Source organism: Bactrocera dorsalis, chromosome 6 (genome assembly GCF_023373825.1).
Source record: "Bactrocera dorsalis isolate Fly_Bdor chromosome 6, ASM2337382v1, whole genome shotgun sequence".
Lineage (NCBI taxonomy): Eukaryota > Metazoa > Arthropoda > Insecta > Diptera > Tephritidae > Bactrocera > Bactrocera dorsalis.
The window spans coordinates 24060317-24078664 of record NC_064308.1 but is presented as its reverse complement, the minus strand read 5'-3'; the positions used below and the strand labels follow the sequence as shown (position 1 = coordinate 24078664).

Below are 18348 nucleotides of genomic sequence, written 5' to 3'. Positions count from 1 at the left end.
TTGACAATCCCACTTCTGACACCAATTGTTACGAATTTACTCTTGCTAGTTTACTTTGTTAGGTTCGTATCTCTGGATTGACAAATAAAATCTACACTGTTTAATTTAATTCAACAACTCTTTATTGCACAATTCGTCTACACTATAGCAGTTTACTCTTAACACTGATTGATTACGTTGGCGCTGCCACGGCTTATATAGCCACGCACTTCTCGCTGATGCCGACGTGTCCTTCTAGAATATCGCGTCTGGAAATTACCAGAACATACGGCTATACGGCGCCAGACGCAAGCAGACAGTCGCGGCGCCAGACTCAGCAAATGTTTAACTAGACAAGCAGACAGTGCGGCGCCAGATGTCTAATGTTTCGACAAGCAGACAGCCGTGGCGCCAGATGTCTACAACAAGACAAATGTTATTCCATATACCTACAGCTATTGTTCATAATCAGGGATGCATATAGTAATACAAATACAACTTAATACTACTTTTGTAACAATATAGTAATTTGGTGTAGGTTAAAATTCCTTATATCCTGCAATTATGTTGAGCGTTTCCTTATCTCTGTAGGTAGAGTTGATTACATTATAATGTTTTGTTTTGTAAGTAAAATGTCGGGGTATCGCGACGTAAGGGGGCAGTTGCGTTTAAAGAAAGAGATATAGTTTTTGTTGTTTTATAATGGTTTCTCACTTCTGTTCACTTTGTATACTCGTTTTTTTTCACAGCTTTTTTATAGCGGGATGGTATATATTTTTTACAAAAACGCGGAAGGAAGTTCTCTCTTTTCTCCTCTTTCGTTTATGTTGAGTAAAGTTAAGTCGGTAGATATTCTTCCGCATTACGCGCTTACAGCTGTCGGTAAGGAGCTTGAAATGACGTCCCACAGTGTTCTTATACCGAGTTGCTGATGAGTGCTCTCAGAGAACAGAAGTGCAAGTCGAGTAGAAAATCGTTCGAGTGTATGTTCTGTTTGCAGCTTCTCAACATCGAACCTTCCTTGTGTTTGTTGACGAGCGTTTCGTGCTGCACAAAGACGGGTGCGAATCTTGGCTGCAACAAGATAGTGATCCGAGTCGATGTTAGGACCTCGGAGCGCACGCACATATAAGCCACTGGAGACGCGTCTTTCGTATATCACAATATGATTGATCTGTTTGGTGGCTTTTCGATACAAAGATAGCCAGGTAGCTTGATGAATCTTCTTATGCTGGAATCTAGTACTACTGATAACGATATTTCGGGCCCCGGCGAAGTCGATCAGCCTCAACCCATTGTGGGATGTTTCATCGTGGAGGCTGAACATATCCACATGTCGTTAAAGCCGCGAACCTCTCATAGGTGCGCTCATAGAAGACATCTTTTGTCACATCGTCCTTCTCTTCCGTCGAGGCGTGGGCGCCAATCATCAATATGTTGAAGAACTTTGTTTTGATACGAATTGTGGCTAGATGTTCATCCACCGGGGTAAATGACAGGACTTGGCGATGGAGGGTCTCTCCCACCACTAATACCACACCAAATTTGCGCTCCATTATATGGCCACTGTAGTAAATGCCACAAGGACCTACTTGTCTCAGTCTTTGCCCCGTCCATCGCACCTCTTTGAGGGTGCTGATGCACGCCTTTACTTTTACGAGGACATCGAGCAGCTGAGCAGCGACACCTTCCCAATTAAGGAACCGGATGTACCACATGCATGCGATTAGTTCGTAATCCTTAATGCATTTGCCACGATCGTCATCAAAAGGGGGGTCTCTTATTCTAGGCTGTTGTTTCGTTTTCAAACGCAGCGCACAACTGTGAGGAAGGAGGGTTCGCCTTCACATTTTAGCTCGCCTTCAAAGGGATGTTCTTTCACCCCTATCATGCATTTCGATTACGTTCCCGCTCTACGCTCCGCCGGAGTCGAAATTAGGTATCATGCGTTACGATTGGATTGAAAGAAGAAGAGGAAGAGCTATAACTCTTTCGAAATCAGCTGTTTGCTTTGAAATATGTGAAACTGGAACATAACAAAGCAAAAATACACAAATTACTGCTGTTCAAAGAAAATAAATAAAAGTAAAATTTTTATATTGTTATTATTTTCCGCAAGTTATTTTCGGCAAGTAAATTTGATGCTACCTCTTTCCAAAAAGCCTGCACATCTTCCTTAGAACGCTGGTGGAAACCGTTGGCTATATCTAGCTTACTCTCCATCATATCTGCAATTTTTCATATTGCTCTGGTGTTGTTGTTTTTGACCTGAAAGCATATCAAAAAACATCACTAAAACTGGAAATATCGTGTGTTTTACAACTCTTAAATACAAGTTTTACTTATATTTTTAGAAAATTAAAAAAAAATCACGCAAATAATAAAATTTTCTCAGCAAAATAAAAACACAAAAAGTTCTCCGCCAACAAAATTGCAACTTAGCAAAACGGAGCTACGATCGAAATGCATGATAGGCAGAATTGTAAATTTCGAAGTTGTACTGAACGGGAACGGAACGCATGATACCAAAGTCGCCAAACGGAGAAAATTTCAATCCAAGTCGAAATGCGTGATAGGGGTGTTTGGCTACCCAGAGCATATTTGGTATAAGACCGGAAGTCATGAGCTTTTCGAAATTCTCCGTTGACAACCATTTTCTCCCGCGGATGCGATTTGGTCGAATCAATGAAGAAAATAAACTTGAGCTATGCTGTTACATATTTGGAAAGTGCTTGGAATAAATTGGAACAAGAAATTTTGGTAAATGCTGGACAAATATTTTAAACCAGGGGGCCTATTCTGTAACTCGATTCGAAAAAAAATTTACTCGAATTCGGATTTTGTATATTCTGTAACTCGATTTTCGGATTTTCAAGCCAATTTTCGAATAAAATATTCGATAGCTTTTGAGTTGTAGAAAGCAAAAACGAAAATTGTACGTATTTATTCTGGCACAGGGTGGTAACACTTTCGCATAATTATAAATTAGATCCGAATTTCGAATAGAATACATTTTCGAATCGAGTTACAGAATAGGCCCCTTGGTCAATCTGAAAGATCAATTTTTAGCAAAACTAAAATACAATGCGCCATTACTGAAAGAATTAGTACGAGAAAAAACCGTATTGAATTCTCACGAAAATAAGAAGCGTCAAAAAAATTCCTTTTTTTTACTGAAAAAACAACATAAATTTCACAAACCCAAAAGGAAAATAAAAAGTACAAATGTTTAAATTTAACTGCTCATGAATCAGTAAACAGCAAACCAAAGATATCAAAAATTTTGAATTATGCAAGACAAATTTTACAGTTGTAATATAAAAACTGATAAAACGAATAAATAAATTAATGGATCGTTTCAGTGTGAAATTTTCGAGAATTCGATTTCTCTTTCTTGTTGCATTATCGGATAGTATACACTGTAATAAACATTTTCCCAAATTTTGAGATCGAAATTCAAATTATTACGGTCGCTACACATTTCTTGTAGAAAGCGAACAGAGTGCGGAACATAGCGAGATAGCTAGTTCCAATTTGGAGAGAACATTTTTAACGTCATTCGTTATCGCGTTATGGAAGTTTTAATTTTTTTTTTTAATCTTCCTATAATTTTTCTACCAAAAACTGTCGAAAAAATGTCCGAATTTGACACTTTTTGTTCAAACCGCGACTATTTTGTCAAATTTAAAAAAAAAACAAAAAAGCTTTTATCGCGATTGCAACTTTCCTACATATTAATAATCTTTTTGAAATTGTTGCTTTAGACCAAAATTGCAGCAGCAATCGTGGACATCATACCGGACCTTTTTTTTACATGTAATTTCAATAATTAATGTAAGGGGGGTAAGGTTTTAAAATTATTATTTTTTACATTTTATTTTTTTTTTTTGCAGTTTTTATTTATTTATTTTTTTTTTAACGACCAATATATCGAGAATATTGTGTACAAATTTTGAGTCCATTATAGTCAAACTAACGGAGTTACAGCGTTTTAAACGGCCGACCGTGATACCTGACTTTTCATGTATAAAAAACTTCAAATCGATTTTCCCGAAAACGTTATTTTTAAAGTTCGTGAACATTAGAATTAGATTAAGAATATCCAATTGGCGCCACGTAGCGAAAACGACTGGCGCGCTGTTGTTAACTCGGCTACAATCGCGTAAGCGGTGTCTAAGCCAGTAAAGAAGAAGAAGAAGAACATTTGAACTCTAAATCTACTGAAACAATCCTTTTGAAAATTTGAACATTTCTTCTTTACATAAATCAACAGGTAATCAGATGGAGTTTTCATAATTTTCTATTTTTCATTAACAAATTAACCGTGATTTTTTGAGCTAAAATCACGCTTTTTACTTCCAAGTGCTGCAAAAAAAAAAAAGAAAACTCTTTCTGATAACCTCGAGAAATACATCACCGTTAAAACACATATCAATGTTTTGTTTCAGATGATCCGGTAACGAGTTGTAATGTTCCACTTTTTTTCAAGGCGCTTCTGGAGATTCACCATCACAGGCTTATTTATTAATATTTTTCATTGAAAATTTTTTCTAAAATACTCATAAGTTGTACAATAATATGTCATTTAATTTAATAAAATTATATCACTCACGTCGTCGCAAAAAAACACAAATATATCCTTTTTTTTGCCTTTAAATCCTTACCAACCGCGAAAGGTTCAGGAGCAAACTGACGTGTTCGTCCTAAAAAAAACTGCATTGTTAAGGAGCTTAATCAGTATAACCCATATACTAAGCATGTATGGATATGAAAATTTTTACTTATTTCTTTCTATTTTTGAAGTAATAAAATTTTCAAATGATTCTTACATGAATGCTTTTGATTTGAAATATAATTTTTGTATTTATGAACAGTTTAAATTTTATCATAAAGAGATCCTATGTCCTTACCCTGGTTCTGAGTTACCTCCCCACCAATTTTCAGCCAAATCGGTTGAGCCGTTCTTGAGTTATAAATGGTGTAACTAACACGACTTTCTTTTATATACATATGTACTTATATAGATGGGAGGTTTGTTTTATTGTTTTTGTTATTGGAAATGAAATATTCAAATGATTCCTACAAACATGAATTATGAACAAATGCTTCTGATTTGAAATATAATTTTTGTATATATGAATTGTATTAAATTATAAAATAAAGAGACAAAACGTATCATATGTCCTTACCCTAGTTTTAAGCTACATCCCCGCCAATTTTCAGCCGAATCGGTTGAGCCGTTCTTGAGTTATAATTGGTGTAACTAACACGACTTTCTTTTATATACTTGTATCTAGATTGTACACCCAATAAATAAACATAAAATAAATCATTTTGCATTTAATTATAAAAAAAAGACCGGACCGATTAGTTAATTTCAACATTAAAAAAAATTTGCGAAAATCAGCGATTTTTCGGACGGTCACACTGAGACGACTCCTTCAAATACAAAACATTCGAAAGCTCTAACAATTCGTTAACTTGAACTAATCTGGTTTTTATTAGTTTGAGTTTTCACGAGTGCACTGTATAATAATTATTTGCTGTCTACGAGTGGTCATTTCTCTTCTCTCTTGACAAAAAGTTTACATCTGTAAGCAACAAAAAGTTATTGAGTTGAATTGGAGCAAGAGAGTACCTCATTAAAGTGGTGTAACGTCTATATTCAATGCTGCAAACTTTTGCTTTGCATATTTTAGGTCACTTTTACTATTATGAATGGTTCAAAAGACAATTTAAATTAATTTTTTTTTCTTTGTTGTATTTACAAAACTTAACATTTAAAGCAAATAAGAATAATTTACTATATATAAAATCTAAACACAACGTTATGCAACGTTGTTTAATGCAAAAACGGAATCTCTGCACGAAAAAGAATCATAACACTATTGCGCATACGTCAGAAGCAATTGCGCAGTGTTGCACCACAAGCCCTTTTGTTTGAGCATCTGGTATAATTTGTTTCATTTCTGGAGAGTAACGAGAATGAAAAATAGCTACTTTATACTTGTACGTATAGTTATAAATACATATTTAGTGAAACAATCAACGCTCTCCAATTTTAAAATTCACTTTGAATCGCCAAATTTTGAATTAATAGCAGAACGGTGCAACAGTAAAAATACCCGTCAAAGAAGAGTTAATTTTAAAGAGAGACAAAGAGAGTTATACCCTCCATTCAGTGGTGCCTTATAAAACAATTCAAGTCTATCCAACACCGGGTTGTTTAAAGTTCTTTCGCGTCGAACTTTTTTCTGCATAGACGGACGTTATTTCAAAAAAATAAGCCTGGTCGATCCAACACCGTGGGGTTCATAGTTCTTTCTGCTTTGGCGGCCTTCGGATGCAATTCATAAACAACCCTGATTGATCCAACACCGGGGTGTTCATAGTTCTTTCAAGTCAAAGTTGCTTCATTGGTGACATTTCTCATTGCTTCAAAAAATTAATCCTCCAAGACAGGGATTTATCAAGAGAAGTAAAATGCTGAAAGATTACCCAGTACACGATTATGGATTCTCTAATTGCGGTTAGGCCTACATGAAAACGTTTTGTTATTGTGTAAATCAGTAAAAGTAAAATAAACTCGAATTACGATTTAAAACTATTTGTATACTTTTTAATATTAAATAAATGTGTAAAAGCTTTTTAGTGATGTGTTAGTGCCTATAATATTGAATATGTAAGTGCGAAATTCATAATACATAGCCATTTTATCCCCGAATTCGGGCGATGCTATGCTATTCTATTCTTTCAAAAAACCTTTTTTAACCATCTTTGATCAATTTTCTATGCTGGCTTTTTTCAATTCATACCTCAAATTTCCAATTGTAGTCATATCTGGTGATTGAGGAGGCGTCTTGATCACCTTGGAGCAATAACCCATTATTTACAATTCCATCCGTATATTTAAGATTTTTTTTGGAATTTTTGTACAAGATTATTTTTCAAAATAATTAAATATACCTATTTTTCCATAATCCCTTCGACAAAGTACTATTGGCGTTACTGACGCCTTGCGCTGTAGTGGAGCTGTGCACTTTTCGGAAACAATGTTAATGGTCTGTTGTTATAACGGTTATCTAATCGCGGTAATTATGTGGTAAGATTCAGATAAGTATCCAGAACGAAGCTGCTTTAGGGTCACTTTGGATTCTTGCGGCAACTCGATCTCGTCGTCTGCAATGGGTCACTGAGAAGATGTTGATGAAGGTGTTAATGGCTCCACGTGAATAGCGGTAAGTGCATGTCTGAATTGTATTGCTGCCGAAGCCTGGTCGGCGTATCTTCTAATCGATATTGTTAAGGAAAGACTTCCTTCAAGTGGGCGACTACGTTATGTTCGTTAACCTGAAGCGTATGGTGTTCATTGAGTAAGCGTTCGATCGAGGACATCAACAGTCATCCCGTTATAGTCCGGAGTGCAGTGTTCTGACATGTTCTCCGTCTACGTTTACTGCATCCTGGCGACCATATTGGTGCGGCGTAGTTGAGGACCGGTGGGCCGTTTTCCTTGTATGTTGCCAGTATTTTGTTGCTCTGTACTTGTGAAATAATCGCGGTCCTATGAGAAGTAAAGGAACAGACTGTCTAGTGTCACGTCTCAAATCTTAGCGTTATTGACAGCCGGAATCGTAACGCCATCGCAATATTAAGGTCAAGTCTGTTCTTCTTCGTCCAGTTTGTGAATATGGTCGCTGAGGATTTACTGGTGGCGAAAAAGGGCGGAGGGATAGCCGTTTACTTTTGAGCACGTGCCATCGATTCCATTGACCGACGTCAATATCGTGCAATCATCAAAGTACGAGGTGTTAGATAATCCCTCTAGTGGTTAGGTAGTTTCGAAATATAGAAATTAAACAGCAACAGGGAGAGGATACCACCCTGCGAAACCCCCTGTTTAATTCTTCTCAATTTCCAAATTTCAACTCAAAAATGTATGGATAACTGGCGACCGCTGTGGAAGGTCATAACCCTTGTGTGATTGACTGTGTCAAAGGCTTTTGACAAGAAGTCCAGTCCTCTAGCAAGGTGGTTTTTGGTTGAGGCCATGAACTGGGCGTTTATGACACTAAGTGCTGTGGTGATGCCGTACACTTTGCGGAAGCCATGCTGGTGGTTAGCTAGATTCAGGTGGTGAGTGAAGGCCCAGAATAAAAAAGCCTCAAGAGCCTTCACTACTGGGAAGAAGAGACTTGTGAGGTGATAGGACTCCCTCAGGCGGGTGCTTTTTTAGATTTCAGTAAAAGACCATTCTTTCAACCAAATCATAAATGCTCAGATAGCTTTTCACCGGAATCAAAAGCAACTCTGTGAGAGGGCGATCCTCGTAGCGTTGGAATTGGCAACCATGCAAGTTGAGAATATAGGCCAATCCACGATCCCTAAAGGCTGAATAGGGGGACCATGAACTTCCTGAACGATTGGCAATCATCCGTATACTTTCCAGGGCAAAACTCTAAATTAGGATGAATTAATCAGGGTGTTCAACAGGATGGCTGGGTGTTCTTTCACCGTTACTGTTTAATTTCTACATTTCAAAAGTCCCGCAACCACCACATTACCCCATCGGGCAATGCAATCGATGGCATGTGCTCAGGAGTAAAAGAGTATCTCTCAGACGTTTCTCGCTACTTAATGGCTGGATCTTAATATCACAGTCGATGATATTAAAATTCCGATTGTCAGAAACCCTTTAGGCGTTACACTATACAGCCTGTGCTTCTTCACACCGGTTGAGTCCGCGAATACATCCGAAGCCAGAGCCGGAACAAAATCCTCATATCACTAGCCGGCAACTAGTGGTGAACGTGTCCTCTGCGAATTCTGTGAATTCCGTCAGTACAGATGTTCATAAAAATAAATTCAACGAACTTCTCAACTGAGATAAGTATGAGCAAATAATGCGCATGGTTAGCATAACTTACCACGGTATACAGTTCATCAGACCATTGCTAACGAGTTAATAACACATTTGAAAGCAACAACAAAGACCAAGTTAAATTCGTGCAAGAGAGTATGCGGATACCTCATTAAGGAGGTATAGCAGTTATCTGGTTGCACACCAAGTATTATTTTAGACAGTTTTACTATTGTGAGTGGTACAAATGACAAACGAAATTACAAATTTCTTTGTTTTTATGTTTTTATGCTATTGCAACATGTTGTATAATAAATTTCTTCACCTAACGGTTGTTTGTATCACTTAAAAGTAATCGAGTTAGCACAGGGTTTTGTATACAGTCATGGACAGAGATATAGTACACTTTTAAAATATATTATACATAATAAGTTTTTAGTTTTATCAAATAAGTGCATCGCAATAATTTCCTACTTTAGTGTTTGTCTTGAATTTCAAAGTTTATAACGTTATGCTGATGGTAGAAAGAACCAATTTTCATACCTCAACTTTCTCAAAAATACTATGGAATCAATCGTGCTCGAATCGCTATGAATTAGATTTTTATATATGATAATGATTCAAATCACGAAGCTTAAAATGTGAAGAATTGGTAAAACTGGTGGCCTACTTTGCTATTTCCGTGTCCAAATCGAAATGAGCAATTGGAAACTCAAGATGTTCTATACTATGTTAATAAGAGCGGTATTTCTCTGCTCTGACTGTGTATAAATGGTCAGGGTGAAAGACGAGTTCAAATCCTGGTAACTGTCCGTTTGTCCATTTATGCAAACTGTAGCTTGAGCACAAATTGAGATATCTTGATAAAACTTGGTATACTTGTTTCTTGGTTTTCCCACAAATCACCATTAATAGAAAACCAATAAGTTGTCATAACTAAGCTCCACAATGAGATATAAGATGTTAGTATTATTAAAGAGGGACAAGTATACCAAATTTTGAAAAAAGCCATCTATTAGGTTTAATGTACATATCACCCAAACGTCTAAAATGCTGATTAAATTCATTATAATTAAATTCATATTTAAAAATGCGATAAATTTACAAAAATGTCAGAGGCATACAATTTTACACCTCAGATGATACAAAAAAGCTTCATAGGCGCCGCTGTCAAAATACCCATATCTCGTGACCAGCTGTACCGATTTCAACCAAATTCGCACCAATGCTACTCAGTACTTTATATTTGGACTTTTTTTTATCGAAAATATCTGTTAATCTGTGAAATATATTTTAGTAATTCGAGAAGAATCCTTTTCTGATAATAGTTTTTCCATGTGTCAAAAATTTATTGAATTGGATCAAAAGTTCCCTTAGTCCTCGTATACCTAGTAGACAAATTTTCGAGTTTCCGGCTAATTTTTTGCCACATATATCGGTCAATATACTAGTTTTCTTTATGATAATGAAACAACTTGTTTTTGTAATAATAATGTATCGTTGTGCTTATAATGAATAAAATGGCTGAATAACATACCCAAGCCCCATATAACTAATATCAAAGTTTTCAAACATCTGATTGACTTTACTGCATAACTTATATGGTAATTGTATGTGAGGTACCTTAATGAAACTCTAATAACATCTATTTCTGCTAATATTATTAAGCAATGCGAAAAATAGATAAATCAGGATTATTAACTACTACCCCTATCTTCTATATACCTCATATAGAATTTTTAAACTTCCGATTCGTTTTAGACCATATATATTGATGCAAGATATCCTTTATCATTATACATAGGCTGCTATATATATTTCTGGACTAGGCAACACTAAGTGTTGCCAGGTGCAATCTGACATTTCCATTGGAAAGTTTGACATTTTTTAGCATAACATCACTCAGAACGTTTTGTCATTTAATTGTGAATTGTTTTGTTTACAGGGAATTAAAAAATTCATCTCGGCCAAAAAATGGAATTAACTCGTGAACATTTTCGTGCGATCATTTTTCACAACTTTCGACGTGGATTATCACGACAAGAGTGCATCGATGAACTAAAATCTTTGTATGGCTATGAAGCACCATCCTATAGCACTGTGAAAAACTGGTACAACGAATTCAATCGTGGCCGACGCTCGCTCAAAGACGAATTCTGTGAAGGTCGTCCAAAAACAGCCGTTGTGCCAGAAAACATCGATGCCGCACGTGAACTGATAATGCAAGACCGTCATGTAACATACCTTCAGATAGAGGCGTGCCTATGCATTTCTCCCACCAGCATACATTCGATATTGCATGAACACCTGGCCGTAAAAAAATTTGTTCTCGTTGGATCCCGCACAATTTGACAATCGCTCAAAAAAAGGGTCGTGTGGATTGGTGTAAAGAAATGCTGAAAAAATACGATCGCGGTGCTTCAAAACACGTTTATAAGATCGTCACAGGTGACGAATCATGGATCTATGCGTATGAGCCCGAAACAAAACAGCAATCGACCGTGTGGGTCTTCCAAGACGAGCCAAATCCAACGAAAAAAAAAACATTTTCGTTGATAAATATGCCTATTTTCATTATTAGGCCAGAAATATACATATATAGCAGCCCTCGTACAACACAAAATCATTGTGCAGATCAAAACTTGTTCAAGTCAATATTGTTCTAATTACTACACAATAAAACTAACCAAAAATTATTTTCAAGTAGTCGTTTCTCGTGTTAATATGTACAAATATTTTGATTGCAAATGTGCGTTGTGTATTTTTATAGCTTCGGTTTTGAAATAAAAAAGGAGGAGAATTGAAAGAAAGAGTTTGGTGTGGTGAGCTTTTTGACAAAACACATATAATCGGATACATTAAAATGATACCTCGTAGAGTTCTAAAAACTCTGTCCGAAATATTTTTGATGAATTCCATAAAAACTTTGCAAATATGTATGTATATAACTCAATAAGACTTGTATTACTACCTAAATATGCATTTTATATACTTAGGTTTGATACGACATATATTTGTTTTATGTATATATTTGCTTTGGTCATTAATCGTCGATATCATGTTAAAAGACCAAGTGGTCGCACATTTGCTTATATATGTATATGTATTATGTGTGCATGTAAACAAATATAAAAGAACCATACGCGTAATGTTTGTAAATTTGTCTATGTACACTCAAAGCTCACATTTTTTGCTTTCATGTCAAAGAGTCAATATGTCGACGGACCGAAGGGGCGACAAAGCTTCACAACATTGTGTTGTTGGTAGAGAATCCGAGCTGTGCCGAAAACACAAACGAATGATCGCCAATTGCCACTGCTTCCCTTGCCGCTGAAACAGCTTCGCATACAAGCCAGCGTAGATATGTATGTATTTGTAATGAGCGTGCATACATATCGACGCAGGCTTTTGCAAGCTGCTTAAAAATATTTTTCACATTCCTTGACAAATACAGTCAATCCCGGTTATGTCCCTTAATTAAAGATACAGATGCTTGGGGTTTGTAAAACTAAAAATATAATATGGCACATAAGTGTGTGCGAATACTTAAGCGAGTGGTACTTAAAACAATAATTTCTATGTATTTCATAAAAATAAACCGTGAGAAGCAGCAAGATGTAGGGAGTTAAGAGGGATGATTTTCATTTAAGCGGAGTACTACTTAACTGGGACATACTGTATACATAACTCAGAGGAATAATGAATATTTTGATACATTTCTTGACTTGAAAATCGACAAATAAACTATGTTGTCAATTTTATTCTATACTTATATTTGCGGGGTTGTCGCTTTTTCCTTCTCATACAAATATCAGAAATTGTTCAATTTATGATTTTTGGCTTTTGCCACCGTCGCGAAAAGACGCTTATAGGCAAAGGCATGCTCGGGGAGATGTATTGGTGTTTGTTTTTATGAATGAAGCAAGTTTGCCTGTTGAAAGGGCGCTTGCGTTCATGAATGAAAATATTGTTGTTAGGAGTTTTTCTACAAATTTGGGCATCAACTATTTGGCTGCCATATTGACTTATGACGCTGCTGATGCTATTTCAAACGATTGTTGTTTTTGTAAAGCAATGTTTGTAGTTTTTTCGGGTGACATCTACATGTGAACGCATATAAGTATGTATGTTGTGTATGCGTTATTTGTGTGCCAATGTCATACGCACATATTTATGTATGTACATACATATGAGCAGCGCGCACATGTTATTATTGATAAGTGATAATATGATTTGAATTCGCGAAAGCGAACATAAACACATATGGTCCTGATACATGTGCATATAAGTTTTGAATGATAAAATTTACGATTAATGTACATTTATCACAATTGTAATATATTTCATTTTTTTAATAATATTATGATAGTTTGTTATATACATACATATGTTATGAAGTATACATATGTATATGTATGATTTGATATATTAAAAAAATAATTATAAAATAGGCTTTATTTTCACATTAACTACGAATATTGCTTTGAAAAAGTAATTTATGTAATTCAAATATATTCAAATTGCACATGTATTCATAATAAGCACAAAAAGAATTCATACGAATACACATGTTTGCATATAAACATATAAGAATATAAGCAAAAGAGCGAACCCGTCCGTTAGAGCAATATATAGTTTTGAGCATAATTTTTATTTCACGCTAAGCGAAAATGTTAAAATTTCTCCTGCTAAACTGGCAGTGGTGAAACACTTCCATCTCTGCCGAGTTAGCCAAAAATATTTTTACGATCTCCGCGCCGTGAACCTTCTCTATGATAAACGTTCTCTGGTTTGACTTTTTAGATGCTATACATAATTAGAACATTTTAACATACCAAAACTCTTTGATTTGTTTAAAGTAACTCGAAATAATCATCTCGCCAAAAATGGAATTAAATCGCGAACACTTTCGCACAATTATTTTTCACAACTTTCGACTTGAATTATCTCAGCAATAGTGCATCGCCGAATTTAATTAAATTTTTGGCGATGGTATGGTGAATTCAATCTAAGTCGCAGATCCAAGAGGAATTTCGTATGCATTCAATATTGCATGGACAAAGATATTTTTTCATGGTCGAACCCACACATTTTGTCGATAGGTCAAAGAAAGGTTGTGTCGATTGTTCGTGACAAATGATAAAACGTGGATATGCGTACATGCGGCCGAAAATAAAGAGCAGTATAGGGTTTCAAGATGAGCCGAAGCCAACAAAATTTGTTCGCGTAAGAAGCACTTCCAAGCAAATGGCAGCTTGTTTTTTATAACAACTGGACATATTGCAACCATGCCACTAGAACAACGCAAAACAGTAAATTCTGAGTAGTACACAAGTATTTGTCTGACAGATTTTTTTCAAGAAATTAGAAAAACCAATCACCGGAGTGCCCTCACATATCGACTGAAAAATCTTCATTTTTGAGCACATAAACAACGATTTGAAGAGTCATTCGCCGTAGTCATTCGCAGAAGTATATAAGATAATTAAAACTTGTTTTTGTTCTCTAATCCCGATATATAAAAGACAACCTACGTACACCACACAAACTACCGATTCCTGTCCGTTATTGCGCAATCAATGGTCTAAATCTTATATCCCCAACATAAAGAGTTCCGACCCGATTGACGTTTTTAACATAACAAGAATATATTAAACTTATTTTCTTCGGTTTTGTTTATCTTATATATAAAAATGAATCGCAAAATATGTTGGTAAGCGCATAACTCAAAAACGCCTGAACCAATTTTGCCAATTCTTTTTTTAAAATGTTCGTTGAGGCTCAAGGATGGTTTTTACGGCAAAAAATAGTAGTTGCCGAAAACCCTTAAAAACAGCCCTTTTCTTTCTCCCATACAAACGAATGAATGTTTGTTTATTAGTAACGCTAAGGAAACGACTGAACCAATCTTAATGAAATTTTCAGAAAATGTTCTGTGTGAATCGGGGAAGGTTTAAAAATAAAAAAACTGTATGCTTTTCGTGTGGAAAAATCGGAAAATTGGAATATTCCAAAAAGTTAATTTTTTCCATACAATTTTTCTTTTAAATTTTTTGTTTTGTTTTTCAATTATTTGAATCGTTAAAATTTGTCATTTGCTTCAAGAATTTTTGAAAATTGTTCAGTGAAAATGTTATGTGAGTTGCACATAAAGTGATCAATTACAGATTGAAATATGTTACGATGCCACGAAGAGGCCAAGGCACATGACCGAGTACACCCAGGATGCGATGACATACGTGTTGAATTATGGATCGCGGTCAATCAGCAAGTGATTGTCACGATGTCACTGCAAGACTTTTCAAGCAACAGCTTCGATGGACTTTATCTTGAAGTAATGTACATATACATATGTATATGGTGCTGTTAGATGCTAGATGTATTCTGTTGAGTAGCAGAGTTTGCCACACGCATTCATTCTTCTTTGGATTGTGGATGGTGGATGGTGGTTATACCAGATCAAATTGATGAAATCATTTAATCATGCGGAAACTCCTGATGTAAAGAAAGATCCAGTATTATACGAAGTGATGAAAACCTATATGGTTCATGAACCTTGCGGACACCACAATCCCACTTCGGTTTGTATGTCTCACAATAAATGCACGAAACAGTATCCACGTACTTTTCTTCGAAACACAAACTAGAAATGATAGATATCCACTCTATCGGCGTTGCTAACCAGACGACAATGGCAGAACATTCAGCATTCAATTTCGAAAAGTGAATATCGAAGTTGACAACACATGGATCGTACTATATTCACCATTATTGTCTAATTTACATTCCAAACTCATATCAATGTTTATTATTGCAGTTTGGTGTAATCGATAAAATACGTTTGTAAGTACGTCACCAAAGGAAGCAGCATGGCTGTTATTGGTCTTGAACGATACGGTCGATACGTGAACTGCAATAAAGCGCTTTGTGGGATATTTAATTTTGCAATTCATGAACGTTTTCCAACTGTTGTGCGTCTCGCAGTTAATTTGGAGAATGGCCAAAGAGTGTATTTCAACCCAGAGAATACAGTACAGCCAGTAGAAACACCGCCAGCAACAAAATTAACATTTACGAGTTTTTTCTCAACTTTCGTCAGTGATCCGTTTGCGAGAACATTGCTCTATTCGGATATACCTAGATATTATACATGGAATGCATCGTCGAAAAAATAGTTGCGCAGAAAGCAAGGCCAACCAGTAGATGGACATCCAGGTGTGTTATCATCTAATGCATTAGGACGAATTTACACAATCCCCCCCGAAAACGATGATTGTTTCTACCATCGGTTGCCATTGATAAATGTACGCGGTTCAACTTCATTAGGGTGTGTTTTGGAGAAGTAAGCCAGCAATTACAATTGCTGGAATATGTTAATCACAGGAATGCCACTTAAGTTCGCACACTTTTCGCGATAATCAGTTCGACATATTAGCCTTCAAATCTGCGTCAATAATGGGATACGAACAAAAATGACATTGCTGAGGACATTTTACATCTTCGCTATAAATTGGAAACGAGTCAATTCCGGTTGATACTTCCGGTGGTTTGATATCAATTCCATCCGCCTTTTATCAATTCACGAAAGGTGAACTCATCACGAATGTTCGGACATTCGCCAAATTATCGTAACTACGACTCCTTAAGTGCACGCGGAATATTAGCTGCCAAAAAACACCGAAGTTGTTGACTTAAACTGGAAGATTCAAAGTCAAGCTGCGTTACATTGAAAAAAAAATTAAAATATAAATTTAACTTTCTTTTCATTTCAAAACACATCATTTCACGCAGGACAACGGCTGCGGGGTCAGCTAGTATTAAATATATGTTATCAGAAGATAATTTTTTTTATAATTTTCAGCGACGGGAAGTAAAATATAAGTTGAGTCTATGACCTATTATATGTATAAAACAATAAGACAAAAAATTGATTGTAAACCACTCGGTTTCGTAGAATAGTGAATTTTTAATTCTTCCGCAAAGCTTTTAATAAATAGTTTGCTAACACCGGAAGGCATTTCCCCGGTTTTCATCCTTCCAAATTGCAAGAATAAGAAATGTTTGGTTACACCTGGAGCACTTCTTTACTTGTTAACACTTTACATACATTACAGCAACATTTTTAACAGGAAAATTATCTTATACACTAAGAAGGAATAATAACGCTATTGCTGCCCGTTTATTTGAACATCGGGTATAGTTTGCTCTATTCTCTGCGAAGTAACGTTTAACGATGTAGGTTATAATTAATAATTTTAAACCTCCGGCCACATTTCTAATGAAAATTCCCTCAGTAGTAATTTACTTAATAACATTACACTCTGTCAATAAAGTATCGGGAATTCTTCATTTCCCCCTCTCATCTCCCGATTATACGGAAGACAGGTAAATGTTTTTTTCTAGGTTGGTACAACTGTCCTCAATTATGATGCCAAAAATTTGCGTGATCTGTGAACCAGTGTGTTTACAGCAGCTGTTTATGTCAGTCGACCTCGGTAGTGTTTGTCGAATGAGCAAGCACCGTTTTCACCTGATATGGCCCTTTGTGACTTTTACCTTTCTTTACACTAAAATATCCACTTCGGGGCAAACGCTTCGACTCAATTAATGACATCGAAACAAATTCGACGCGAGAGCTGAAGTCCATCCTGGAAAGTGCGTATTAAAAATTTTGATGATTGGAAGAAGCGTTGACCTATGTGCATCGCTTCTAATGGATATTACTTTGAAGGCGATAAAAAAAGTGTGGATGATGATTGAAAAATTTTCGTTTATATATAATTTGTATTGACATGGTTTATATGCATAGACGATTATTTGCGAAAATCTTAATATGCACCAAGGAAAGCTTGATGTATTAAGAAAAGTTTTTATTGTAATATTGGAAAAAGTACACCATTAACTGAACAATTATTTATTACTTTATTTATTCAACTCGTTGCATATAGTTTGATCTCATTTAATAGTAAAATAGGTGTGGTTAAATTACCGCAACAAAAAAAATAATTAAATCAGATATATGCAATAAGCACAAACTCAATGTTATTATTTTAAATGTGATTGATTGTCATTGGGGACTACTAATATACATACATATGTACATATATGAATACTATCACTTACATTCAAAGAACGTAGAAATGAAATATAATTTATGTGGACAAAATATAGATAGCTACCACAGCGCTGTGTGTAATTAAAGTTTTAATTTAGACAAGATCCCATTTCATTTTAGCATCATATGATCAACAGAAAGATAAAAATATCAGTTAACCTTCTCCAGTCGTCACTTAGTGAGTGGTTCACTTTGTGCTTAAACTTATAATAAACAACAACATTACAATTGAAAGTATTGTTTTAGAGTGCAGAGTTGTTTGTTCTAAAACTTTTCAAGTTAATTTTTTCGAGTATGCGTATTTATGCTTACAGTTTTTCATATTATGGTAAATAAATACGCAATTATATAACACGTACATATACTAAGTTTATGCTTCATTTCTGCACGGGTA

At 35.5% G+C, this 18348-nt stretch overlaps 1 protein-coding gene across 43 annotated transcripts in view; it reads left to right on the top strand.

The window, feature by feature from the left end:
- LOC105225247 (sialin) overlaps positions 1–18348 on the top strand; it is a 197945-nt gene that overhangs the window by 54207 nt on the left and 125390 nt on the right. For 6 of the 43 annotated variants that reach the window (XM_049460231.1, XM_049460233.1, XM_049460234.1 and 3 more), the window contains exon 1: positions 7224–18282. The exons of 24 other annotated variants lie outside the window; for them this stretch is intronic. Coding sequence is in view for 4 of the 19 variants with exons in the window: in XM_049460245.1 (XP_049316202.1) it covers positions 18249–18282 (34 nt within the window). In the remaining 15 variants the exon portion in view is untranslated. 13 more of the 43 variants (XM_049460227.1, XM_049460229.1, XM_049460230.1 and 10 more) reach the window with 7 other exon arrangements.